Raw genomic sequence first — 26,742 nt, 5'->3', positions numbered from 1 at the left:
GAAGGAGATCAGGTTGGTTTGGTACAATCTACCTTTTGTAAAACCATGTTGTATTTTGTGCCATTTACCATTGACCTCAATGTCCTTAACTACTTTCTCCTTCAACATTTTTTCCAAGACCTCGCATACTACAGTTGCCAAACTAACAGGCCTGTAGTTACCTGGATCACTTTTTTTTCTCCTTTCTTAAAAATAGGAACAATGTTAGCAATTCTCCAGTGAAACGGTACAACGCCTGAGTTTACAGATTCATTAAAAATTCTTGCAAATGGGCTTGCAATTTCATGTGCCAATTCCTTTAATATTCTTGGATGAAGATTATCTGGGCCCCCCGATTTAGTCCCATTAAGCTGTTCGAGTTTCGCTTCTACCTCAGATATGGTAATATCTACCTCCAGTTGTCCCATTCCCATTTATCATGCTACCATTATCCCTAAGATCCTCATTAAAGACTGAGGCAAGGCATTGGATCAAACTGGTGTGGGATAGCTGAGATTCAAACAAGCTTCAGTCATCAAAAGTCACAGATGATCTGGGATTTTAGATACCCCAACTTTCACCCACTCCCTCATACACTGGTGGCAGCTGTTGCTATGAACAAAGGATTTCCCCGATAAGCAGTGGGGTTAGTCTCCATGGCCCATTCATTGTTTTGCTTCCCTATTGGAACAGCAGCTGTTGGAATGAGAGACCTGTAACTGTTGTGTATAAGCTACTCAACAGTCATCTGATGGCAATGACTAGTCTGGAAGTATTTGGATCTGGAGCTTTGCTTTGGGTCCATCTTTAGTGTGGTTACACTGTATGATGTCAGCATGTGAGGCTATGTTGATCACTAGAGCTAGACAGCCCTGCCTATCTGCAATAAGCCATATGTATCAATACCATAAGAGCGATGTTGGGAATACACTGTCCCCTGAATCTGCACTTCATGAACTTGCAGAGGCTGCAGAACCAGAACTTGGCTTTGAGTCCAAATTTCCTTCTTGGCCCCTGAATCTATAACGGGCTGGACCCAAGCCCTGGATTTGAACAGTTTTCATATCTAGATGGAATCATAATTTTGCAGCTCAGGCTAGTCTCTGCATCCTGGCTGCTTATTGCTATGAGAGAGTAAAGCACCTTGCTGTCTATGGACTGTGAGAGACTGAACTTGACCCAAGCCTTGCTTTTTTCCTTTGCAGCTGAGAGAGAAGGCGGGAGTAGGCAGAGACCACAACTAAATTCCCCTGGCCAACAAACCCCTCCCTTTCACAACTCACTCCAAGATTTTGACTCAGTGGATGCCTCGGAATACAAATAAACACCCTGCACCTGGAGTGCTGCAGACCAGGAAACGTTTAAGCTTTGCTTGGCCTCCCTTTTCCCTTTGTTTTTTCCTCTCATCCTGTTGCTACTACCCAGAAGGGAGATCCCGTCACTTACGCATGTTCCCCTCTGCACTGCTCTGGTCACAATGACTCCGTCTCCTGATGTCCTCAGAAACCTTTCCAGAGGTTTGACTGAGCCAGTGGGTGCCGGCTTCCCCTCATTTTTTCCTGTGGATTAAAGCTGCTGGATGGAAGATAAATCTTTTTCTTGTCAGAAATTTATTTTTTTAATCAGAAACTCTTCTGCCTCTCCAGTATGAGGGGCACCATGCCGGGAGGAGTCCTGTGCTGCTTTCTGCTGGGTTGTTTCTTTCAGGAGAGCTTTGGAATCACCAGAAGATACTACATTGGTGCCGTGGAGACGTACTGGGACTATGTGCACAGCAGCCTGCTCTCTGTGCTGCAGGCACCAGCTGGGTAAGGCCATTTGTACTGTAAATGTTCCGACTGTCATGTAATGTCCGTAGGGAGCTCTCATCTTGGCTTTGAGGAAGGTGGATCCTGCATCACAGAGGTGATGGTGGCCCCCAGGGAAATATGGCAACTATAAAATATGTGTGTAAATGCAGCTGTATGTACATGAGTGTGTGTGCATCTGTTTGTGGGGGTATATCTGTTTAAATGTGCATGAGTGCATCCGTGCGTGTGTGATTTAATCTGAGCGTGTGCATGTGTGTGAGGGCATATTTGTGTGTGCGCATCATATTGTGTGTATGTGTGTATACATGTGGACACACAAAATCTGATTCTCCCAATGCCTTGCACATTACATCGTCACTGGTGTCTATGCAAAGTGGATGTAGAATGCTCCCAGCAGTGCAGGTGAGTGGAGAATTTTGATTTACTAGAATCCTCACACCTGCTTTGCACTCCATTTTCACAGGTGTAAATCATTGCACATGGTTCAAGGCAGGGAGAATCAGGCCCACAAACTCACTCTCGCACACACTCAGACATACACATACATTCATCCAGGCACACACACAGTGTAATTAGACACATGGGTTAATTCTGCACATGTAGCCAGCGAGAACTGCTTTGATGTTGGAGTTTTAGGTTGCGGTCATGTAGGGTAATTATTATTAACTATGACTTGTCCTATGCATTTTTCCATCCCAAATCTAGTTCATTTGTTTGTGACTGAGACCTTGTATGATAAGATAAGAATTGCTTCTCCGGCTGGTACCAGATGAGTAACCCTTCCCTCACTCTACCCTAAGTAAGGTTCTGATTTGCTTTTTGATGAGTTAATAGCTGTGGACTGTGCTTTCCATGTCCCAAAGTTACAAATGATATCATCGTGACACCTTTAGGTAAGGTTGGCCAACACTTCCCATTAGAACTGTTTTCAGTTGCTTATAATTTTGCCAAACTGTAACTGTTTGGGCTGAAGTTTTCCAAGCTTGATGTCTGCCTCAAGTGGAATATTTTTAAACATTTCAGCAGAAGTGGTTTGGTCGTTTCCAAGAATGAGATTAGGGGAAAATATGTTGTTTTGTCCATGTGAATGAATTGACTGTAAGAATTTTTTTGAGAAGTTCTAGCACCCAGGTACTTTGCAGCAGGACAGGACATTTGGCGGGGGAGTTGCCCTGAACTCAGGGATGTGCCTTTTTGCTTTTCCTGGGAAAATCTGTCCAAATTTGGCCAAGTCTGAGTCTTTGAAAAATTGCAGTTTTCACATGTTCTGTAGAGATTTGTTAGACTTTGACAGCTAAATTATCCGATGATGCCATCTGCACTGAGCACGTTCCAACCCCTCACAACTCCTACGTGTGACTGGACTGCATATGCGCCATCCCCCTCAGAGCGACTGAGCATGCTGCATCTGGGGGCTGCAGGACTCTCCCCGCAATTGCTATGCCAGGTGGGCCTGGTACCAGGCACTACAGCTGTGAGCAGGTTGGCTGTGCCTCCTGTTGCCTCAGTGTTCCCCCCGCTGGCGCCCAGGCAGCATGGAGGAGGGAGTGGGTTGAATGCAGAGGGCTGAGGAATTGGGGTGGAGAATGGGGGAACACAGGAAGGGGGGATTACAGGAGCCAGAAAGTGGGGAGAAGTAGTGGAAGACAGGAACAGGGGAGGGGATTGGATTGGATTGGATAGGAGCAGAGAGAGGGGTGGGGGCAAGGAAGATAGGAGCAGATGGGGGTGTGGAGGATAGGGGGCAGAAGAGTCTCCCATCACTAAAGCACACTCCCTCCAGAACCTGGAATTGAACCCAGGAGACCTAAATCTCTCCAGTCCTCCGCTGTTAGCAGATGTCTGTAAAACCCACTGGCAGAGTGTGTCTCATCCCCCTCTGATGCCTGGTCCACATACTCAGCCTGCTATTACTGTCAATTACTCTACTAGCTCAAGTAGCAGAGATCTGTGCCAAGGAGCTAAAGGTCCGAACTCTGCGGCTGACCCAAACTGGGGGTCAATACGCTTTCAAGCTGTTTGCACAGTTTCTTTTAAATTGGGTCCTTGCTGCAATTTAAGCCCATTGCTTCTTGTCCTATCCTTAGAAGTTAACTACAACAATTTTTCTCCCTCCTCCTTGTGACAACCTTTTATGTACTTGAAAACTGTTATCATGTTCCCTCTCAGTCTTCTCTTCTCCAGACTAAACAAACCCAAACTTCAAACTTTCAAACTTCCCTCATAGGTCATGTTTTCTAGACCTTTAATCAATTTTTGTTGCTCTTCTCTGGACTTTCTCCAATTTGTCCACATCTTTCCTAAAATGTGGCACACAGAACTGGACACAATACTCCAGTTGAGGCCTAATCAGCGTGAAGTAGCATGAAAGAATTACTTCTCATGTCTTGCTTACAATACTGCTAATAAATCACTGAATGATGTTTGCTTTTTTTGCAACAGCGTTACACTGTTTACTCATATTTAGCTTATGATCCACTTTGACCCCCAGATCCCTTTCCGCAGTACTCCTTTCTAGGCAGTCATTTCCCGTTTCCCCTCAGGGGGACTGAGTCATCTACCTGCTGCCCCGACCGGGAAAACCGAGAAGTCTGCTGCTTGCCAGGAGCTAGGATTCATGATGTGACAGAGAGACTGCCGAGACTCATCAAGCCCTCGGATCGCTACCCCTTCCTGCTTCTCCATATGGGCACCAATGATACTGCCAAGAATGACCTTGAGCAGATCACTGCAGACTACGTGGCTCTGGGAAGAAGGATAAAGGAGTTTGAGGTGCAAGTGGTCTTCTCGTCCATCCTCCCTGTGGAAGGAAAAGGCCTGGGTAGAGACCATTGAATCGTGGAAGTCAACGAATGGCTACACAGGTGGTGCTGAAGAGAAGGCTTTGGATTCTTTGACCATGGGATGGTGTTCCAAGAAGGAGGAGTGCTAGGCAGAGACGGGCTCCACCTAATGAAGAGAGGGAAGAGCATCTTCGCAAGCAGGCTGGTTAACCTAGTGAGGAGGGCTTTAAACTATGTTCACTGGGGGAAGGAGACCAAAGCCCTGAGGTAAGTGAGGACGTGGGATACTGGGAGGAAGCACGAGCAGGAGAGCGCGAGAGGGGAGGGCTCCTGCCTCATACTGAGAAAGAGGGACGATCAGCGAGATATCTCAAGTGCCTATACACAAATGCAAGAAGCCTGGGAAACAAGCAGGGAGAACTGGAAGTCCTGGCACAGTCAAGGAATTATGATGTGATTGGAATAACAGAGACTTGGTGGGATAACTTACATGACTGGAGTACTGTCATGGATGGATATAAACTGTTCAGGAAGGACAGGCAGGGCAGAAAAGGTGGGGGAGTTGCATTGTATGTAAGGGAGCAGTATGACTGCTCAGAGCTCCAGTATGAAACTGCAGAAAAACCTGAGAGTCTCTGGATTAAGTTTAGAAGTGTGAGCAACAAGGGTGATGTCATGGTGGGAGTCTGCTATAGACCACCGGACCAGGGGGATGAGGTGAACGAGGCTTTCTTCTGGCAACTAACGGAAGTTACTAGATCGCAGGCCCTGGTTCTCATGGGCAGACTTCAGTCCACCCCCATATCTGCTGGGAGAGCAATACAGCGGTGCACAGACAATCCAGGAAGTTTTTGGAAAGTGTAGGGGACAATTTCCTGGTGCAAGTGCTGGAGGAACCAACTAGGGGCAGAGCTCTTCTTGACCTGCTGCTCACAAACTGGGAAGAATTAGTAGGGGAAGAAAAAGTGGATGGGAACCTGGGAGGCAGTGACCATGAGATGGTCGAGTTTAGGATCCTGACACAGAGAAGAAAGGAGAGCAGCAGAGTACGGACCCTGGACTTCAGAAAAGCAGACTTTGACTCCCTCAGGAAACTGATGGGCAGGATCCCCTGGGAGAATAAGATGAGGGGGAAAGGAGTCCAGGAGAGCTGGCTGTATTTTAAAGAATTCTTATTGAGGTTACAGGGACAAACCATCCCAATGTGTAAAAAGAATAGTAAGTATGGCAGGCGACCAGCTTGGCTTAACAGTGAAATCTTTGCTGATCTTAAACACAAAAAAAAGCTTACAAGAAGTAGAAGCATGGACAAATGACCAGGGAAGAGTATAAAAATATTGCTCGGGAATGTAGGAGTGAAATCAGGAAGGCCAAATCAAACCTGGAGGTGCAGCTAGCAAGAGATGTTAAGAGTAACAAGAAGGGTTTCTTCAGGTATGTTAGCAACAACAAGAAAGTCAAGGAACGCAAGGAACTGAATGTGGGACACAACCTAGTGACAGAGGATGTGGAAAAAGCTAATGTACTCAATGCTTTTTTTGCCTCTGTCTTCACGAACAAGGTCAGCTCCCAGACTACTGCACAGGGCAGCATAGCATGGGGAGGAGGTGACCAGCCCTCTGTGAAGAAAGAAGTGGTCCAGGACACATATAGAATCATAGAATATCAAGTCTCTTCCCCAGACTAAACAATCCCAGTTCCCTCAGCCTCTCCTCATAAATCATGTGTTCCAGTCCCCTAATCATTTTTGTTGCCCTCCGCCGGACGTTTTTCAATTTTTCCACATCCTTCTTGTAGTGTGGGGCCCAAAACTGGACACAGTACTCCAGATGAGGCCTCACCAATGTCAAATAGAGGGGAACGATCACATCCCTCGATCTGCTGGCAATGCCCCTACTTATACATCCCAAAATGCCATTGGCCTTCTTGGCAACAAAGGCACACTTTTGACTCATATCCAGGTTTTCGTCACCGTAACCCCTAGGGTCCTTTTCTGCAGAACTGCTGCCTAGCCACTTGGTCCCTAGGTCTGTAGCAATGCATGTAGCAGTGCATGGATTCTTCCGTCCTAAGTGCAGGAACTTTATGCCATTATCTAAATCATTGATGAAGATGTTGAACAGAATCAGACCCAGAACCAATCCCTGCGGGACCCCACTCATTATGCCCTTCCAGTATGACTGTGGATCACTGATAACTACTCTCTGGGAATGGTTTTCCAACCAGTTATGCACCCACCTTATAGTAACTCCATCTAGGCTGTATTTCCCTAGTTCGTTTATGCTTCTGAGAGTGCTGATTGGCAACCGATGAAGTTACCCCTTCTGGAGGCAGGATGACTGGAAGTGTTCACCAATTACACTGGCGGCTTTCATGGCCCATTTGGGGGTTTGAGTGGGTCCCTGAAGATGGCTGTGCTCTGTCCTCTCCCAGCTATGTTCCTGAAGGACTTTGATGGCTGAAACTGCTCAGATACACTAGCCTGCTGCTATCTAAACTAACTTCATCTAATGGAAACACACAGAACTTCTTATCTGTTACTTATTTCCCTTGTTTCTAATTCCTTCCCTGCATTCCAAGAGACTAAATCTATTTGGTGACTCCTGGTGGGTGACAGGCATTCCCTTTCCTGGGGTTGAGTGGAGTGGGGAACAGGGTCTCTGTGTGTCCTATCAAAGCCTTGAGAATCTCTTCTCAGCCTCCAAGCCTTTTGGCAAAGGAGGACTGGGTGGTAATTTAGGTTTTTAGTATGACAACAGTGCAGATTGTTTACCTTGGCTGCCTCAGAACTCTGAAGAAATTAATAGATAAGGAAGCCTAACAATGCTGATGAAAGGTTCCAGGCACTATCTGCCTTCACTTAGTCTGCTCTTAGGGTAAGAATTCCACTGTGATCTGATCTGATAAGAAGTCCTGGCAAAAATGCTTGGACATCCAAACTCTTACTTCATCTCTGATCCAGAGCCAACCGGATTCTCCTTTGAATTTCTGGATTCTGGCCTGTTAATGATTGTTAGAGAGCTTATTCCTTCACTCTCCCACTTCCCTGGTCCTTCTCGCATGAACAGAGAGCAACAATACCCGAAGTCCAAAGGTGCAAACAATTCGATGTTTATTGGGGTGAACTTCCAGCAAGCTTAAATACAAGTTCCTTTTTCCTTATTTTCGAATCCCCACTTACTTCCTGTTTGCCCCTAATTTATATAGTAATATTCTTAGCTATACCTTAACCAATCATTCTACTGAAATTTAACTAACCAATCCTAACATATTGTAACATGATTAGCTAACCAATTATATCCCACCACCTTAATTAGATTACACCCAGCAAAATTAATTATACAGCAGACAGGAACAATCACAGAACCAGACAGAGATTATACAGACAAACAATAGCAAAGTGGAAAACAATACAGAAGTGAGGATTTCACATCCCAGCTATTGATAAGTGAGTTCTTGCCAGACAGGATGCTATCAAACTAAGTTTCCTTTTACATTTTCTAGGCACTTCCCTTTCTTTGGAGGTGATAGGAATTATCAGGACAGGATTGTATTCAGGACAGGATTGTATTCCTAACAGCCCAATAGCACCTTCTTTCAATGTGGCTAGTTTGGAATGTGAGGATGTGACTGTTCGCTTCCTGGCTTATGGCTGCCTCTGCTGCTTAGCCAAAGGCCTTAGCCTAAGAACAGGGCCTCAAACTGTCACAGTAAGAGAAGGCCCTTACACCAGCAGACAGTGATTTTGATTCTTTCTTTTATACCTCTAGAACTAGCCAAGTAATAAGAATACCCCTAAATTCTTAAAGTACAGGCCTTTACAGACAGGCCTGAATATCTATATCCTAACACTCCACCCCTTTTTTTTCTTCTTTTTCTTTTGGGATCCTCCTGCCCAGGTATCCCTGGAAAAGCATAGGACATATGGCGACACATTTCCTGATAGGGCCAGGCATCAAGGTGGAAGGTGTCGACGCTCCATCTGTCCCACTGCCCCTTGTGTAGTACCATGCCCTGCACCTTCTCTCGTACGGGCATACTACACCTATTCCAATTAGTGTTCCAGACTTCCCAGTATAGTGGGCCCGAGAAGGTTGGGTCCGGGTTGTCTAGTACACTTGGGGGGGCTTACTACATTACTTATAGGTTATAATTAGTGGCTGTTCTCTAGGGGGTTGTGCCCCCCTTGATCGTTTCCATATGCAATGTAACACACATATAATTAACAATACAACAGCTGCTATGATAATCCACAGCAACACCGAGAGTCCTGACCCCTGCAGTATGGTCCAACATCCTGGCCACCACCAAAAACACTGCTTCTCCTCCTTTTGATAAGGTTAAATTTTGTCAGCGCCATCCTGTAGTGTGTATTGTAAGTGTGTCCAACTGTTGGCGCTTGCAGCAAGTTGCTCTTGTAATCTTTGTGTACTTTTGTCCATATTGTGTGTCCATTGAATATCCACAGTGAAATTTGGTATTGTCCAAACCAATTCAACTACTTGGTACGGTATGGGGTAGTAGGTGCTGGTTCGATTGTTTACAACGATTAAGTCCACTGATCCATTGGTGCACCATAGTCCAGGTGGCAGTGTATAGAAGCTCATAATTTTGTCATACACTGGAAGGATTTTGCCTCCTAGTGTTATATTGCAGGATTGGATACATTCCCAACAGAATACACCGTACCCCATATACATTACCCCTAAATGCCCCCCCTTTGCAATAGGCCATTGATCCTGCTCCTCCATAGTCATAGGAGAGGGGCACATCCATATTCCTCCTCTGGATATACAACTGCTTAATGTGATGACAGTCCAGTTTACCCCATTCCATCCCCCCACCTATTCCCTAGTGGCTCCCAACGTGCTCCCCCTTCCCTACTTACTCCCATAGGGGTCAAGGGAACCACCTTATTTGCATTTCCTTCCCATGGTATCATAGTAACAATTACACAAGAACTCTCCCCACAGGTCGGGGATGTTATTTTCCAGGTAGATGGGTATGTTTTTGCAATTGTGGATAGATATGGGCTAGCCTCCCGATTTAATACTGAAGGCCATTGTTCTGACCAAGCATCTCTCATAATATCCATTAACATTATTAACTGAGCATTTTGAATACCTACGCACACTTCTCCCCATGTTAGTCTTCTGAAGCCATCCTCTACCCATGTCACCAGGTCCCCTGCCCAATGAGTTAACTGCAAGTTTACCTCTACTGCTGTCCTCCACCCTGTGGCAACTGCTGATAGATGCTGTGCCATTAATTCATTAATTTGTTGTTGAAATTTCACATTTTGGCTTACTAATTGTTTGGTTACCCACTCGTCCCCCAGATTCCATGTACCCAGCATAGTGTTCCCAGCTGCCCACAATCCCCTTTTCCGACGACGATTCCAGGTGTGTCCCCTCACCCATGCATTGAATTGTTGTTTCAATCCTCTTATGTACATACTACAGTTAGGATGGATTTGGTCCACCCACCATTCCTTGGGGCGTACCACCCATGTAATAGAGTGAAAGGACACGTTAAAAAGTGCTGGCTGCACCTGCTCCCACAATGGCTCCCAGACATTTGCTCGTTGGGGAATATTCTTGGCTCCAGGCTGTGGCCACTTTAAATTTGGATTCTTCCAACTTGGCATCCATATCACCTGTAGGGTTACATTCTGTAAAATGGTTAACTCATTGTACACCCAGCGTCCCAAAGGGGATTTTACACCTAATGTAATATGTACATAACAATCACACCCTCGGGGATTATCTTCCATGGAAGTACCATTGTGGTTACATATGGTAACATCACACCCTAAATGTGGGGCCCTATTTTCCCAAGAGGGTTCATTTGCTCCAGGGGACCAGAGGGTTATATTCTTTGGACCCTCTGTAACAAACCACATAGCTGGGTAACTGTGTTTTCCGCTATCGTTAATCATGGCAGCACCCAGGGAGTACCATGCGATATTTCCTGATAAATTTGATATTCTCCACCTGGTTGGGATTCCCCCATCTAATCCATAAACCATATACCGACACTGCCAAATTCCTGTTGGAGTATTAGTGGTACATCTTTCTATGGGGAGATTCTCATAGTCTTCATTAGCTTTATTACCACAGGTTGCATGTGTAGCCGTCCATGTGTTTCCTCCTTTTGACACTTCACATCGTGGGATCTGAATAGAATTTGTAAATGTGACAATTGTGATTAGCACTAGTAATTGTTCCATCCAGGGCCAGGGAATTTTCATCCTTTTCTCCTTTTTGAATTAACCTGTAATACACACATAACAAAATTTACACGTCCCCTTTCCCAATCCCCTGTTTGTACCTTTTTATTTGCGTGCAGTGAACCCACTCCCGTCCTCCATTCTCTGTACCCAGTAATAGCAGACTGGGCCCTAATTGGTCAAGGACAAGATAGGGGCCCTTCCATTTAGGAGCTGGGAATGGATGGTGTTGACCTGGAATCTTGTACATCACTAGATCTCCCACCATGGGTAGATTACGCTCCCCAGGCAGGTCATACCATGCTTTGACTCTTGCTGCTCCTTGCTCGTCTCGCCAGGCCACCGCCTGCTGTACTTGTTTTACATGTTCAATTAAAGTTAAAATCCATTCTTGTGTTAAGCCATGTGTAGTGACTTCCCCAGTACTGGGGTAAGTAGATTTTCCCACCGTTCCATAGGCCTTCCCATGAGAGCTTCATATGGAGAAAATCCGGTGCCCTTTGATTCTCGGGCCCTTATTCTCATTAAGACAAAGGGCAGTAACTGTGACCAGTTTTTTCCTCCGATTTCCACTCCCTTTCTTAGCTCACTTTTAATGGTGCGGTTCATGCGTTCCACCTGCCCCGCAGCCTGGGGGTGATAAGCAATATGGAACAACTGTGTGATTCCAGTGAGGGCTGATAGCTCCCCTAACAGATCTGACCGAAAAGCAGCTCCTTGGTCTGAGTCAATCACCTTTGGGACCCCCCAGCGAGTGAATACCTCATTTACCAGTATTGCAGCAGTTACCCGGGCAGTCTGATACTTTGTGGGGAAAGCTTCCACCCACCGGCTGAAAGCATCCACTACCACCAACATGAATCGGTTTTTCCTGTGATCTGGTGGTAAGGGTCCTGTGTAATCAATCTGTATTCTTTCCCATGGTCCCCTTGGGGTTTGTCTCATTAATTCTCCCCTTAGCACCTTGTGAGGTGGGCTGTGCCTGGCACAGTCCAAACAACGTTCCAGATGTGATTTTAAATCAGCTGCCATTCCTGGCCACCAGCACAACCTTTTTAAAGTTCCCAGTGCCTCCTCAAACCCAGGGTGTCCCCCTGCCAAGCTTCCATGCACCCAGCTTAAGAAAGCCGTCCGACTTCCCTGAGGGCACAACATTACTGGTCCCTCAATTGTTAAGACACACCAAATCCCTTCCATTAGTTCCACCTTTGGCACATGCCTGTCCCCAAGTTTCATGATGCCTTCCAGTCCTGGGTCGGATTCCTGCAACTCTCGAATTCGCCCTCCCCGATCTGTATCCACCCCGCTTCTTGTTATCACTGCTACAGGCACTCTCTCTTCTGGCTCCCAGGGCCATGGGGGTGCCTCTGTTGCAGCCCGCCTGGCCTCTACGTCAGCCAGATTATTTCCTTTGCTTAGGGGTCCTGTTTTCTTGTGTGCCTTTACCTTTACCACATTGATCCATGTAAAACAGTGACTCAGCTCCTCCACTCGCTTCCACCAGGTAGCATGCTTGATTGTGGAGCCGTCTGTTGCCCTGAAATGATTATCTGCCCACCATCTCAGCATTAATGTGGCACCACGAAATACATAACCTGAATCTACCACCACCCAACATTCTGGCTCAAATTTGGGATCCACTTCATTTAAAGCTGTTAGCAAGGCTGCCAGTTCTGCCTCCTGAGCTGACTTTGCTTCTAGTGAGAAACCAATCGTGCTGACTGTCTCATTGCCTCTGATTCCCACAACAGCTAAGCCTGCAGTTTTCCGTCCCCCTTGATACCTACAACTTCCATCCAAGAACCATACCAGTGTCCCCTCTTTTACCTGATTGGGGTTAGCCGCCCGAAACACCTGATGTTGGGTTTTACCTGGGCTGGCTTCACATTGGTGTGGGGTGCCAGCCAGATGTAATCCAGCTACCCAGACTGTGGGTTCCTTTAACACCTCTGCTGTAATGTTTTCTGCCTGTAGAGCCAGCAACCATTTAGCAATACGCTGCCCACTCACTTGTCCCTGTAAGATAGTGTGCATGTTTAACAGCCGCAGGGGGTCATGATGAGATCGGACTATTACTTTCTGCATTCCCGTAAGGTATTTAAATTTCCCTACCCCCCAGTAGGTGCACAACAGCACCTTTTCACACCATCCGTACTTCAATTCCACAGCACTCAAAAGTCGAGAGGCAAAGGCCACAGGTCGGTCCTTTGCTCCATATTCCTGTGTTAATGCACAACCAATGGTAGTGTCTGATACCAAAGGGTACAGATAAAAGAATTTCTCCCCATCCGGGGAGGCCAGCACTGGAGCACTGGCCAGGTTTTCCTTCAGCACTCTCACTGCCTCAGTACACTCTTCTGACCATTCCCAAGTTGAGGCTCGGGTTAGGTCAAATAGAGGCTGGGCTATTTCTGCATAATTGGCCACAAAATCCCTGCAAAATCCAGTTAGACCCAGAAAACTTTGCAAGCTTTTAACATCCGTAGGCAGTGGCAGGGACTGAATCAGTTGCACCCGTCCCTTATCGATTTCCCTTCCCATCTGAGACACTTCCACTCCTAAGTAGGTCACTCTTGTCTGTCCCATCTGAGCCTTTTTCCCATTGACCTTCAATCCTGCTCTTGCCAAAGCTTGCAGGACCTGCTCAGTTAGTTCCCTGTCTTCTTCCTCTGTCCCTGACATTAGCAACAGGTCGTCTACATATTGTATGCACCTTGCTGAATCCACCCCCTCCAGAGCCTGTCTCATGTATCTGTGAAAAATTGCAGGGGAGTCCCTATATCCCTGGGGTAGGACTGTCCAGCAGAATTGTCTGCCCTCCCATGTGAATGCAGTTTTATACTGACATGAGGTAGCTAGTGGCAGAGACCAAAACCCATTAGCTATGTCCAAAACAGTGAAAATTCGGAATTGGGGTCCAATACGGGCCAACATTTCAGGGTACGCTGCCACCACTGAGGCTGGCGAAGTGGCCAGAGCATTTAGTGCCCTGTAATCCACAGTGAGGCGCCAGGTACCATTTGGCTTCCTCACGGGCCACACAGCAGCATTACAAGGGGATGCAACTGCCCGAATCAGTCCCCTCTGTTCCAATTCCCCAATAGTTGCCCCCACCTCTGCCAATGCCTCCCGAGGAATAGGATACTGTTTCTGTGGGGGAGGGTCCCCTCCCTCCATCAGTACCTCCATGCTGCCCCTACCACAATCCAGGTTATCCTTCGCCCACACAGGGATGTGTTCCCACCCAGCCGGGGGTGGTGGGAGGGCATGTGCCGCTTTAATGGTCATAGTGGCTATCCCCATGGGAATGGTATAGCCCTGACCGTCCTGCGTTTGCCCCAGTAAACACACCCAATTGGCTAAATCCAGTACAAGTCCCAGTTTGTGTAAATCTCCTGCCCCCAACAGATTAAGCATATCATTACAACCCCACATAATCTCCCCTTCCCCCCAGATTCCTTTGATTTGTCCCCGCCTCAGGGTTAACTGTGTCTCCCCTCCTGTTGCCCCTACAATTGTCACAGTCCCTTCTGAGGGTCTCCCCTGCCCCCATGTGGTTAAACTGATGGCTGCTCCAGTGTCTATCAAAAAATCCCTCATGGGACTCCCTTCGATTGCCCCCTGGAGCGTGGGGCGACCAGATGCATCCCGTCCTAAACTGAGAACATGGACAGGACGCCTCCCAGGGCACCCCTAAGTTGCAGCACCCACCTCTGTCCCTCCCACTGGTTCATGGGGGGACCGGGGGTCCTGGCACCGAACACATTCCTGTCTCCATGCAAAATTGTGTGTCTGGCATTTCAGGCAGTCCCAGTCCCTTGGTCTCCGGGACCACTTTCCCCCTGATCTGGTAAAATCATGGGTAGTCAGTTTAGCCTGCAGTCTCTGGATCTGTTGCTCTATAGCTGCCCGCTCGTCCCTGACTACCCTCCCAAAGCCACGAACTCTCCCTCTACCTCCTCCTCTCCAGGCTGACCCACTCCTTTCCACCTTGTATTGATCCCCCGCAGTAATAGCATGGACTGGCTCTTCCCCCTGATGCATCTGCCTCCACACATCTGCCTGTTCCAGAAACTGGGGTAGCTGATTGGGAGCAAGTTCAGGGTGCTGCAACCTTAAATGCCCCACGAACTGCGGATTGCTCAGCTCCAACCATTTCTCCAGCAATTCCACACCCCTACCCTGCTCCACACCCCCACCAGGTCCCGGTGCCCCTGCCTGTGGCAACACCCATGGACCATCCAGGGGATTCACCCAGCACCGTGCCCATGCCTCTATGCGATTAAGTGTATCCCGCCCTGTTTCCCCAGGGATTCGCTTCATCTTATTCATCCCCGCAGTACGAGAGTACACCCCAAACAAGTGTTTTGCCACCTGTCCGGGGATTAGAAATGGGTGTGCCACTCCTGCCACATCGATTCCCAAGGTACCTCGTCCCAAAAGACTACGCCATAAGATCACCTGGTCCTCACGAGTTAGACCCTCCATCTCCCTGTCCACCTCCACTAGCCACAGCACAAACTGATCCCAGTCATTCCGGGGTACCTTTCCCAAACGACCCAGTACTGCCTCCCGGTCCTTCAGGGACAAGGGGCGGATTTCTGCCTGTTCTACTACTTGTGGGGCCTGGTCCCCCCACCCTGCAACCGGGGCCACTATTCCTGCCTCCTGCAGCTCCTCCCGGGTAGCCTCTCTCGCAGGGGCTGTAACTGTGGATCGCCGGCTTACAACGTCCACTGGCAGTGGTGGGTACAGTGTTTTTTCAGGGTAGGGTGGTGGAGGTGTCTCCTTCAGTTCCATTAGTGGGGCGGATGGTTTGGGGTCCCCAAGTCCATTGCCCCCATGTTTACAATGATACAATTCCTCCTCTAAGTCTCCTACTCTCCCCAGCAGTTCGTCCCTCTCTCTCCAGATTGCCTCACAAGACTCCTCTGTCCGTGCAGCATCCCGTGCCTTCAAATCCGCTACCTCTACTGCTAACACAGATTTTTCTGTTAAAATGCGTTGCTGATCCACAATCCCCTCCAAATCCTTAATGTGTTGGAGGAGATCAGCTTCCCTTTTTACCCAGTATGCCATCCCAGCACACAAACCTTGTAATACCATTCCCTTTTTCCTACACTCCTTTCCCTTGGGGTCTCCCAAAACCTCTCCCATCTCCTTCTCAATCTCATCCCAGGTGAACCCCTGCACCTGGTATGGGCCCTGATTCTTCCTTATCCATTTGTTCAAAAAATCCGTTACCCCAGCTTGCCAGAACCCGCAACTACCATCACGAGAGTTCGCCATACCCCCTCCAAGCAGCTGCGCGGACTGTTGGGGAGGGGGACTTACAGGCTGCCACTCACCTATCCAATGCGATGTATCCGAGTCACGGCACCAAGATGTTAGAGAGCTTATTCCTTCACTCTCCCACTTCCCTGGTCCTTCTCGCATGAACAGAGAGCAACAATACCCGAAGTCCAAAGGTGCAAACAATTCGATGTTTATTGGGGTGAACTTCCAGCAAGCTTAAATACAAGTTCCTTTTTCCTTATTTTCGAATCCCCACTTACTTCCTGTTTGCCCCTAATTTATATAGTAATATTCTTAGCTATACCTTAACCAATCATTCTACTGAAATTTAACTAACCAATCCTAACATATTGTAACATGATTAGCTAACCAATTATATCCCACCACCTTAATTAGATTACACCCAGCAAAATTAATTATACAGCAGACAGGAACAATCACAGAACCAGACAGAGATTATACAGACAAACAATAGCAAAGTGGGAAAACAATACAGAAGTGAGGATTTCACATCCCAGCTATTGATAAGTGAGTTCTTGCCAGACAGGATGCTATCAAACTAAGTTTCCTTTTACATTTCTAGGCACTTCCCTTTCTTTGGAGGTGATAGGAATTATCAGGACAGGATTGTATTCAGGACAGGATTGTATTCCTAACAGCCCAATAGCACCTTCTTTCAATGTGGCTAGTTTGGAATGTGAGGATGTGACTGTTCGCTTCCTGGCTTATGGCTGCCTCTGCTGCTTAGCCAAAGGCCTTAGCCTAAGAACAGGGCCTCAAACTGTCACAGTAAGAGAAGGCCCTTACACCAGCAGACAGTGATTTTGATTCTTTCTTTTATACCTCTAGAACTAGCCAAGTAATAAGAATACCCCTAAATTCTTAAAGTACAGGCCTTTACAGACAGGCCTGAATATCTATATCCTAACAATGATGCTTGCAGGGAATGCAAAAGGAGCATTTGTGCAGCAGCAGCATCACCGTGCATAACTGACTCCCCTTGGGCACAGTGTTTAAGGACCAGAATCTATGCTAGTTTCCTGCTGGTGCCATTCCTTTGGCCTAATGGAGTGGCTGCTGTCTTACAGTAGTACGCATGAGATCAGAATCAGGCCCTACAGCGCTGAATGCTTTTTCAGTTGTCACCAAAAACAGATTTTCTTGGCATAAAGATTCAAATAGTCTGACTCGTTTCAGTGGAATGACCAAAGCCTTTTATCTCTGGGGTACCAGCTCAAATCTGGGACACATCACCCAGTGAGTGCAAAATGGTACAATCTAATGACAGTACTGTGGCTAATGTGAAATGAGTGTGGTGGTCTCAATTGCCAGTGGGCAAGGAGCAACAGAAATCACAGCTATAACTGGAACTAACTGGGCAATTCAGTAAAGAGGCCATTGACTGAATAAACTGTGGAGACTAAATTCATCTAATTTTCTCCAATCTGTCCAGACCAGGTTACAGGCATATTGGCTGGGTGGCATGGAGATGCTTGCACTGCTGCTATCTTGTTCTGTGGATTCAGGAGACAGTCACTCATCAGTAGAGCTCGGGGAAATTTTTCAGACGTATAGTTCATTGAATGTGTCTATAATCCCGGCCCTTCCCAGTTTTCTGTGTCACTCAGTCCCCCTTCATTTCCCCTTTAGGAAAAATTAAGCCAGCTAATGTTATTATAAATGAAGTATTAGTCATAAGGGAGAGAAATCTCTTCCATTTCTTCAAGGGGAAAAATAGGAACTGGCTTGTGTTCCAAAGAAAACACCCTGCAGCAATCAGCGAAAGCATTCATGACTGGAAATGGTCTGTGGGCTGAGACTGATAAGGCATCCTCTACAATCCCTGGAGAAATTCAAAGCTTTGTTATCCTGAGAAACTTACTGGATTTCTCCTGTATAATGAGTTTATTAAGCAGCTTAAAAAAAATCAATAGTAGGTCTAGGTGGTGCAGTCAGTGTGCTAAATCATTAAAGCTGCCTTCCATCTCACAATGAGATCGCATCTCATTGCTAAGTGACCAGGGTGCAAATCCTAGTTCAGGTATAAATTAAATGAATTTCAGGACCTCACTCTAATCCCTAAGCAGAGTTCAAAAATCTATCCTGATCTCCCTGCCAGAGAGGACGAGAGCAGGAATACTGTACTGCCAAGGCACTGGACACAGGGCATGGCTATCTGGGGTGCCAAAGACTGCAATAACAGGGTGCTGCAGGTCAGAAATGACGTGCATCATTAACAGACTTCGATATCTGAATACTCAGCATCTAATCTCCCTCTCCTGAGCAAGCTCATTGGGAAGCTCGCCAAAGCTCACCTCCCCATGAGAAGGTCTGACACTTTGCAACCAGTAGAGGGCAGACAACCACATACATGTGTTTTGGCAAAGTTCACCATGTGGAACCGGCAACGAAAAATTCTGTGCCTGACAGCCCCTGATTGCAAATCAACCTGTTTCTGTGCATATACTGGCCACAGGGACTGCAGCTCCATGGCTTAGCATGTGGGGTTTGCAAGGGCTGCAGTATAAAAAGGCTTGAAAGAAGTTGATCTTTCAAAAAATAATTTTGACAAATAATATCAATGTTTATTTTTATGCATTTTTTCTATTTTTATCTATTTACATTTTCACAGAAATTATGGGGTGAGAGTCTGGCAATAATTATTTAATGATGGTAGATGTTGAGAAGAAAAAATGTTAAAGCTTTATAAATGTTAGAACACAAATTGTCAACATCACATGTCAAAATATACAAAGTAAAAAGCCTTAAATGAAACTCTAATAAGTTCTCAAGCAGCATTTTTTTTACTTTGCTTATATGTACATTTTGATTATTATCAATGGAAATATTTTGGCCTTGGTTTGTGTGAGTATGTTGACATTGACATTTACTGACATTTACAGATAAAAATCTAATCCTTCCAACCCTAATTATAACCCAGTGGTAAATTCCCAGTCAAACTCATGGCACTGTACAAACATAGGAAGACAAGGGCTCTGTCCCCACAACCCTATAGTCTAATGCATGAAGGAAATCCATGATTTTAATCCACATGTCAGTCATTGTGAGGTTCTTTCTCTTTGGATGAATAAGGTACTTATGAAAAGCATTCCACAGCTGAGCAGGTGCATTATGAACTTTACTTTTCTGTAAAGCAGGAGAGACTGGCTCCTACAGATAAAAGGGTGCTAGATTAGATGGGCTAGGTGCTCTGAGCTGGTACAGTATATCTGATGTGCCTGCAGTTGAAAAGAGGTAAACATAAATGTCTGAGGAAATTGGGTCCTTGTATTATGCAGGATAAAGGACCATACAGAGGATATGTTTCTTATCAAACTCTTACCACCTCAGATAGATAGATTCACATGTTCACAATCAATCGATCAATCATACTCATCAGTGGATCTTGTCAGCATGTGTGTATTGTATAAAGTGGTAAGAAGTCTCATTATGATGCATCTTAATCCAGAATGACACATCATGTTATGTTATTACAGATAACTTAGTAATAACAGTTTAAAAACTCATGCAGCGGGTATTAGGAAATTTACAGGGTGTATTAGGTTTCAGAGTAACAGTTGTGTTAGTCTGTATTCGCAAAAAGAAAAGGAGTACTTGTGGCACCTTAGAGACTAACCAATTTATTTGAGCATAAGCTTTCGTGAGCTACAGCTCACTTCATCGGATGCATACTGTGGAAAGTACAGAAGATCTTTTTATACATGTATTAGGGCAGGTATTGACTAGAACCGACACAAGGGTGTGATATTTTGGGGATGAGGGAGGAAAGGGGTATTTGTAAACACCTTATAGATGGATCTGTACAACCAGTGCTAATTTTTTCCTTCTTTAATGCAGAGATTCAGGGGTCCAAGGTCAAAAGTCACCTATGTCTGGCATTTCCACTCGGTACAAGAAGGCGGTGTTTGTGGAATATACTGATTCCTCGTTCACGCAAACTAAGCCCAAACCAGCCTGGATGGGTAAAGAGAATGATTGTTATCTATAGTCTAATGATCAATAGCTTGAAATACATCTAATGGTCTTTATTTATACTAGATTGTATGGTGAGGAGAGTGGTACAGGGATCTAGACAGATATAGTTTTAACTGGGGATATACTATATCATATACTACAATGATGAAGATAGATAGATAGATAGATCACCTTTCATCCCAAAGAATCCCAAAGCCCCTTACAAATTATACATAGTGATCACTTCACACACCATCAAAATGCAACCATCTCTGTTGCAAAATATAGTAATGACTTGCAATGCACTGCAGCATTAGTTTTGCAACGTACCAGCAAGTCCCCGTGATGAGGCAATGGGGAATAAATTACCCCGGGAACCAAGCTACAATCTGAACAACACAAACCTGGCACAAGGAGATGCAGTATCTTCTCAACTCAATTTTTCTTGGTCCAAGTCAACATTTCTACTGTTTTATTCCTGTATAGTAACATTTCTGAACTATCACAACTTTCAGTTGCTTAAAAAGAAACAATTATTTTAAACCTTAAGATGTTTATTTCTTAGTGGAAGAATGCATTTCTTCCTCTCCAACTGATCTGGTTTTTGCTCATCCTTAGCATGATGGACAAGCTTCGCAAGAAATCTATTCACATGCCATGTCTCGCTGGGTGCAGTGTTACTATAACTGTGTTGATCATCCACTTTGTCTCCCTCGTATCTTGCTGGAGTCTTTTGGGGTCTTTTTTGACACAGTATAGGTTGAAGTCAGTGACATGTAGCCTCTAAGGTTATTAAAAGTGCTCAGTAAATTGAAGCCTCTACAAGCATATTGCTAAATTATATTCCCTTTACAGCGGTGCTGATATTGCTGTTATTTTAAAGAGTGTTTTTTCTTTAAAAAAAACCCTTCAATGTTTATTTTCAGATAATTTTTTTCTAGCTCCAGAGGACAAGTGGGATCTTGTTTCCTTTGGACTTGGGGGTCAAATCTTCAAAAAGCTCCAGCCCCATTTTCAGAACTGAGTTAAGCACTTAGGAGTCTAAGGGTCTGTGCACACTGCAATCAGAGGTGCGACTGCAGTACGGGTAGGCATATCCAAACTAGCTTTGGTCTAGCTAGCTCGGACACCAATAGAAGTGAAGCCGCATCTGTGCGGGCTGTAAAAGCCATCCTGCAACGCTGGGTATGTATTAGGCAACTAGTTGGTACTGCTGCAGCATTACTGCTGTTGGCATCCAAGCTGGCTCGATTACAGCTAGCTCAGGTATGTCTACACATGCTGCAATCACACATTCAATTGCAGTGTAGATAGACCCTAAGTCTGATTGAAAGTCTATGGGACTTAGGCTCCTAAGTCAGGTGCTTTTGAAAATTTTACCCTGCGTCTGAGCTTTATATGCTTTTTAAGGGCACAACTCCTTCAATTCCCTCTCAGAGCCACAAGGATCACCCTGAATTTGCTTTTAATTTCTCCAGTCTCCATAAACACCTCAGGATGCTGTGACATGTGCTCTGGCTCTGGAAGGCTGCACATGGCTTCCTGCCAGTGTCCTCCGCCTCACACCACCTTAGTAACTAGGGAAGATTTATACCACATCATCCTAACTGACCCCTGCCTGTTGGGACAGTTTGGCCTGGGACCTGCAGAGTAACTCACATTCTGCTCGTGACATGTTCATTCATAGACTCATGAGTACTAGCCGGGATTGCCTGGCTTTGCTTCAACAGCACGTTACGCCATTGTAGTAGCATCATAGAGTCCAAGACCAGAAGGGACTACCAGATCATCTAGTCTGACCTCCTGTATAGCTCAGGCCACCATCCACCCAGTACCCACACACTACACAGAATGTCCATCCAAATAATGTACAGAACCGGAGGCTGCAGGAGGGTAGCCTGTTCAATTCTGCCTGGAGAGCTCTGATGACTCCATGATGCCTCCATGATAAGATTATGACGGGTTGCATGTGATAGTAGGGACTGGACTTGTTGATTCAAGCAGTCCCTTCTCCAGTCCTAAGTTTCTAGACCTCCCAGCGTGATGCCCCCACACCTCTGGCTATTTCTCCAGTTATCAAGTACCACACACTCCTGGGCCTCTATTGTCCCTCTCCAGGATATGATCTACTCCCCTTGTGTCTCTGTTTTTAGCTCAGCTGCTTGTGTATACAGCACTTACCCTGCAGTGTTCTTGCTCTTTTAGGTCTCCTGGGCCCCACCATCCGAGCCGAAGTGTATGACATGGTGGTTGTTACCTTTAAGAATCTGGCTTCCCGCCCTTTCAGCCTCCATGCTGTGGGTGTGACATACTGGAAAGCATCAGAGGGTAGGTCTGTCCTCTTATCTCTGGCTCTGTAACAGCTTTTACAGTGCTTGTTTGCAGGAAGGCAGAGATGTGGGAGCAGGGAGCAGAAGAATATTGTGCTGCATTCAGAGCTAAATGGAAAAGCAACCTCTTTGCCCAGGTTTTCCCGTCATAAACCTCATTCTCATGGGTGCATTAAAAACAAACAACAACAAAACCTCACCTTACCACCCAGCCAGATTCCTGGTGGCAGGGAAGAGAGAAATAGAGAGAGCATTGTCATATTTTTAACTTCTGGTGGGTGTTCAGAGACCACGGTGATTAGGACCATAGGCAGGTGGGTTGGGTAGATATATGGATAGGTGATTGGATGGTTAAGGGAAATTATCACAGGATTTCTAGTGCACCAGTTTGAAATCAGCAAATGTCAAACAGAAACTGTCCATCCAGTAACAAGCTGGTTTAAACTAAACAAGTATTCAGATAATGAACTAACCCATTACTTGGCTATTTAACACTGATCTTCTGTTTGCACTAAAACTAGCTGTCAGACAGAGGTATCAGATAGTAACCAGCTGAATCTGGAGAGAGGCACAGAGAATGAGATGAGCTGCGGGCTGCCCAGACTGTTTTTAAGAATGATAATAATAAAACAAAGGGCAGTTGTGTGGTGACAGGTCATTGGTGCAGTGGAGATGAGGTCATCAGTGATGAGTGGGCTGCTCTTTTGGCTTTAGGGGCAGGGTATAAGGATGAAACCAGCCAGGCTGAGAAAGAAGATGATGAGGTGGATCCTGGTAAGACCCACACATATGTCTGGGAAATCCTAGAAGACCAAGGACCAACAGAGTCTGACGCGTCATGTCTGACCTACTCCTACTTCTCTTACACTGACAGCGTGAAGGACATCAACTCTGGCTTGATCGGAGCCCTGCTTGTCTGCAGGCCAGGTGAGGGGCATGGGGAATCGGAAAAGTAAGTGGGTGGTTTAATCCAATCAACTGTTTAGTATTTGGTCATGACTGAAAAGAAAACTGGAATCTTCCTTAAATTGGGTATGAAGCAAAGGCAGGACCCCTGGGAGAAACAGCATCTGTTGTGGACTGACAGATTTTCTGGTTGACACATTTTCCAAAGGGTGCCTTTATCCATTTCCAATCCAGAAAGTTAACACATTTTCGAGTGCCATGCTGGAAATAACTTGGTCATCTGTTTCCCTCAAAGAATTTCTTGTATTTCCCAGAGATTCCTAAGCAGTTACTGAGGCAATGGTATCAGGGTGTGAATGTTTGTCCATCTTTTTAGATGCTTTCACCTATGCCATGATTATTCAGTGTAAGTCTAGGTATTTTTTCACACAGATAAGTTGATTTTGGAAGACCAAATACAGATGGGGCCATGCCAGCATGGATTTAAAGATCACACACAGATGATGTAGGATGTGTAGTACCAAGCCAAATTTAGGATACTCTTGCCTATTCTATGCATGATCCTTTTGCCAGAATGGAGATTGACTAAAACTTGGTTCCCAGTAGTACCTGAAGTGCATAGGAGCAAAAAGTGATGCCAACATAGCACAGATCTAGATAAGATGGGCTGTTTCAGGTGATTAAATAAAATCCTGTATGGTCAAGAGGAAGTCAGGATAGGACATATTGAACTATCCCTTCAGTACCTAGTCCAGGGAGCCTTCGTGACAGCCTTTGCTTTTCCCCTAGGAGCCTTTCTCCTTAGGATCACCAGGCCACAGCACTGGCTCTTCAGATAAGGGGACTTCCTTATCACTCCATGCACTGGACAAAGACCATGAGCAATGGCAGGCAAGAATTAGGCTCCCTCCTGAGTACCCCTCCCAGATCAGCCATGACAGCACAAACCCATGCAAGCCCTGGCAATGGCTTCGCTACCTCCAAAAGGTTGAACAAAAGGTCTCCAGGGGAAGAGCGAGATACAACACCACCCTTGCTGTTTCTTTAACAGTAGCGTCATCTCTTTCTCTCCTCTTGCTTGTAGGAGCCCTGACCAAAGACGGAACCCAGGGCACATTGCAAGAATTCGTGCTGCTCTTCTCGGTGATTGATGAAGGTAAGTACATGGTACGAGGGCGGCCAGATCCTGTATCCTGGCTTAGGGTAGTCAGATTCTGCTGGTTGGGAGAATTTGTGCCACATCTGGAATATTACAAACAAAGCCAGCATGGCCGAACGCACCTTAGCGTAGCTGGAGTTCACGGTCTGGGTGTTTCCTTCTTTGATGTATTTATTTGCTTTTAGGCTGGCAGAAGGTGCTGGATGGGCGGCCCTGGAGAACAAAGTCTCTTTTTTTGATTGGCTGCAGAGCTGCCTCCTGAGCTGAGTCTGAACACACTGGGTGTGTTGACACTGCAATCGGAGGTGTAACTGCAGCACATGGGATAAACCAGAGCTAGCTTTGGTCTAATAAGCAATGAATCCACAGCAGCACAGACTTGCTGCTTGAGCACGTACCCAGGGTCCTGAGTGAGGTTGTACAGCCCAAGCTGCTACCCTGGCAGTTGTGGATTCACTGCTATTTTTACCCGAGCTAGTTAGACCAAAGCTAGTGTGGGTCTGTATCCCTACGCTGCAGTCCCACCTCTGACTGCAGTCTAAACTCCCCACTCTGCCAGAGGGGTGAGACACCAGGACTGGTATTTGAAATCTGGTCTCCTGCATCACAGCTCTGGAAGATAACCTCCACCTGGCCATGAGGTTCAGTGTACTGGGCCACTGGTTTTATTCTCAGAGCTGGACCCTCATGACTCTAAATCACTTGAAGATGTCCAGGTGCAAAGAATTTTTGTCAGCCCCCGCATTCCCCCTAGCATATGGAAAAAACAGCCTTCAGACAACAGGGCAGTCAAACCCGTAGAGGAAATCTAGATTGTGATGAGCTTTACTGGTGCTGAGCGACCTCAACTCCTGTTGATTTCAGTGGGAATAGAAAGTACTTAGCACTTTGCAATGAAAACTGAGCACCTCTCAGGATCAGCCCCTTACTACCCCAGGCACCCCCGTATCTATCTAATCTAATCTATCGATCTATCTATCTATCTATCCCCATACAACCCCTCTATGTATGTATGGATGGGTGGATGGATCTATCTATCACCATACACACCCACATATCTTATCTAATCTAATCTAATCTAATCTAATCTAATCTAATCTAATCTAATCTATCTATCTAGCTATCTATCTATCCCCATGCACCCCCTCTATGTATGCCTGTATGTATCTATCCCCGTACACCCCCCTATCTATCTATCTTAGCTAGCTAGCTAGTGCCATACACCCTTGTGATAAATGAAGTGTGGGGGGACTCCCTTTTATGGACCCAGCCAACCAGTTAGCTATAAAATCCCTCTCGGTTGCCGTTCTCTACTTGCTTTACCTGTAAAGGATTAAAAGTCTCACTGCGATGCATAGGTAAAAAGAAGTGAGTGGGCACCTGGCCAAAAGAGCCAATGGGAAGGCTAGAACTTTTTAAAATTGAAACAAGACTCCCCTTTTATCTCTCTGTTGTTGTTCTTGGGGAGAAGCAGAGAGGGAGCAGTGATGCTGTAAGAAGCTTTGGGCCAGGTATGAAAAATCATCAGTATCATACCTAGAAACTACTCATCTAAAACCCCAGATATGTAAGTAGATTAGGAAGCGTCTAGAAAGACGGGATTAGGTTTATTCCTTTTATTTTTTATGGCTTGTGGATTCCTCTGTGCTAACCCCACGTGTTTTTGTTTTGCTTGTAACCTTTAAGCTGGACCTCAAGAGAGCTATTTTTAATGCTTAATTCTTGTATTTACTCTTTTTAAATCTAGCAATAGCTGGAGCTTTCAGATGTATTTTCTTTCTTTCTTTTTTAATAAAATTTACCTTTTTTAAGAACAGGTTTAGAGTTCTGTGTCTTAAGAGGTTTGTGCACATGTTTTTTATTAGCTGGTGGCAACAGCTGATTTTCTTTGTTTTCTTCCTCAGCTCTTCCCTGGAGGAGGGTCTGAAAGGGCTTGAGGGTACCCCACAGGAAGAAATTCCCAAGTGCGCCTTCCTGGTTTATCAGAGTGGTTTTGCACTTGGGTGGTTTACCAATCCAAGCTCAGAAAAAAGCTGTAACCTTGGCAGTTTAATACAAGCCTGGAGTGGCAAGTATTAATTTTTAGGGTCCTTGTGGGCCCCCACCTTCTGCACTTGAAGTGCCAGAGTGGGGAATCAGCCTTGACAACCCTATCAAATTGCATCTAGCTATCTATCTAGTGCCATACCCCCCCACCCCCATACACTGCCTCTATGTAATCTAAGTATCTCGCTATCTCAGGGAATTGGAATCCACACATCATCACAGTATCCAA

The 26,742-nt window shown here is 45.9% G+C and overlaps 1 protein-coding gene across 2 annotated transcripts in view; it reads left to right on the top strand.

The window, feature by feature from the left end:
* The first annotated feature begins 1,192 nt into the window (after positions 1 to 1,192).
* The window catches only part of F8 (coagulation factor VIII), a 79,786-nt gene continuing 54,236 nt past the window's right edge, over positions 1,193 to 26,742 (top strand). Inside the window, exons 1-5 of one of the 2 annotated variants that reach the window (XM_007056233.4) lie at positions 1,193 to 1,787; positions 19,956 to 20,080; positions 22,278 to 22,400; positions 23,117 to 23,329; positions 24,393 to 24,464. In XM_007056233.4, the coding sequence (XP_007056295.2) occupies positions 1,627 to 1,787; positions 19,956 to 20,080; positions 22,278 to 22,400; positions 23,117 to 23,329; positions 24,393 to 24,464 (694 nt within the window). In that variant the 5' untranslated portion in view covers positions 1,193 to 1,626. The remainder of the gene's footprint in view (positions 1,788 to 19,955; positions 20,081 to 22,277; positions 22,401 to 23,116; positions 23,330 to 24,392; positions 24,465 to 26,742) is intronic. The other variant, XM_043522509.1, reaches the window with a different exon arrangement.

The sequence above is a fragment of the Chelonia mydas genome, chromosome 9 (assembly GCF_015237465.2).
Source record: "Chelonia mydas isolate rCheMyd1 chromosome 9, rCheMyd1.pri.v2, whole genome shotgun sequence".
Classification (NCBI taxonomy): Eukaryota; Metazoa; Chordata; order Testudines; family Cheloniidae; genus Chelonia; species Chelonia mydas.
The sequence above is the reverse complement of the archived record's forward strand: the minus strand, read 5'-3'. Positions and strand labels throughout refer to the sequence as shown.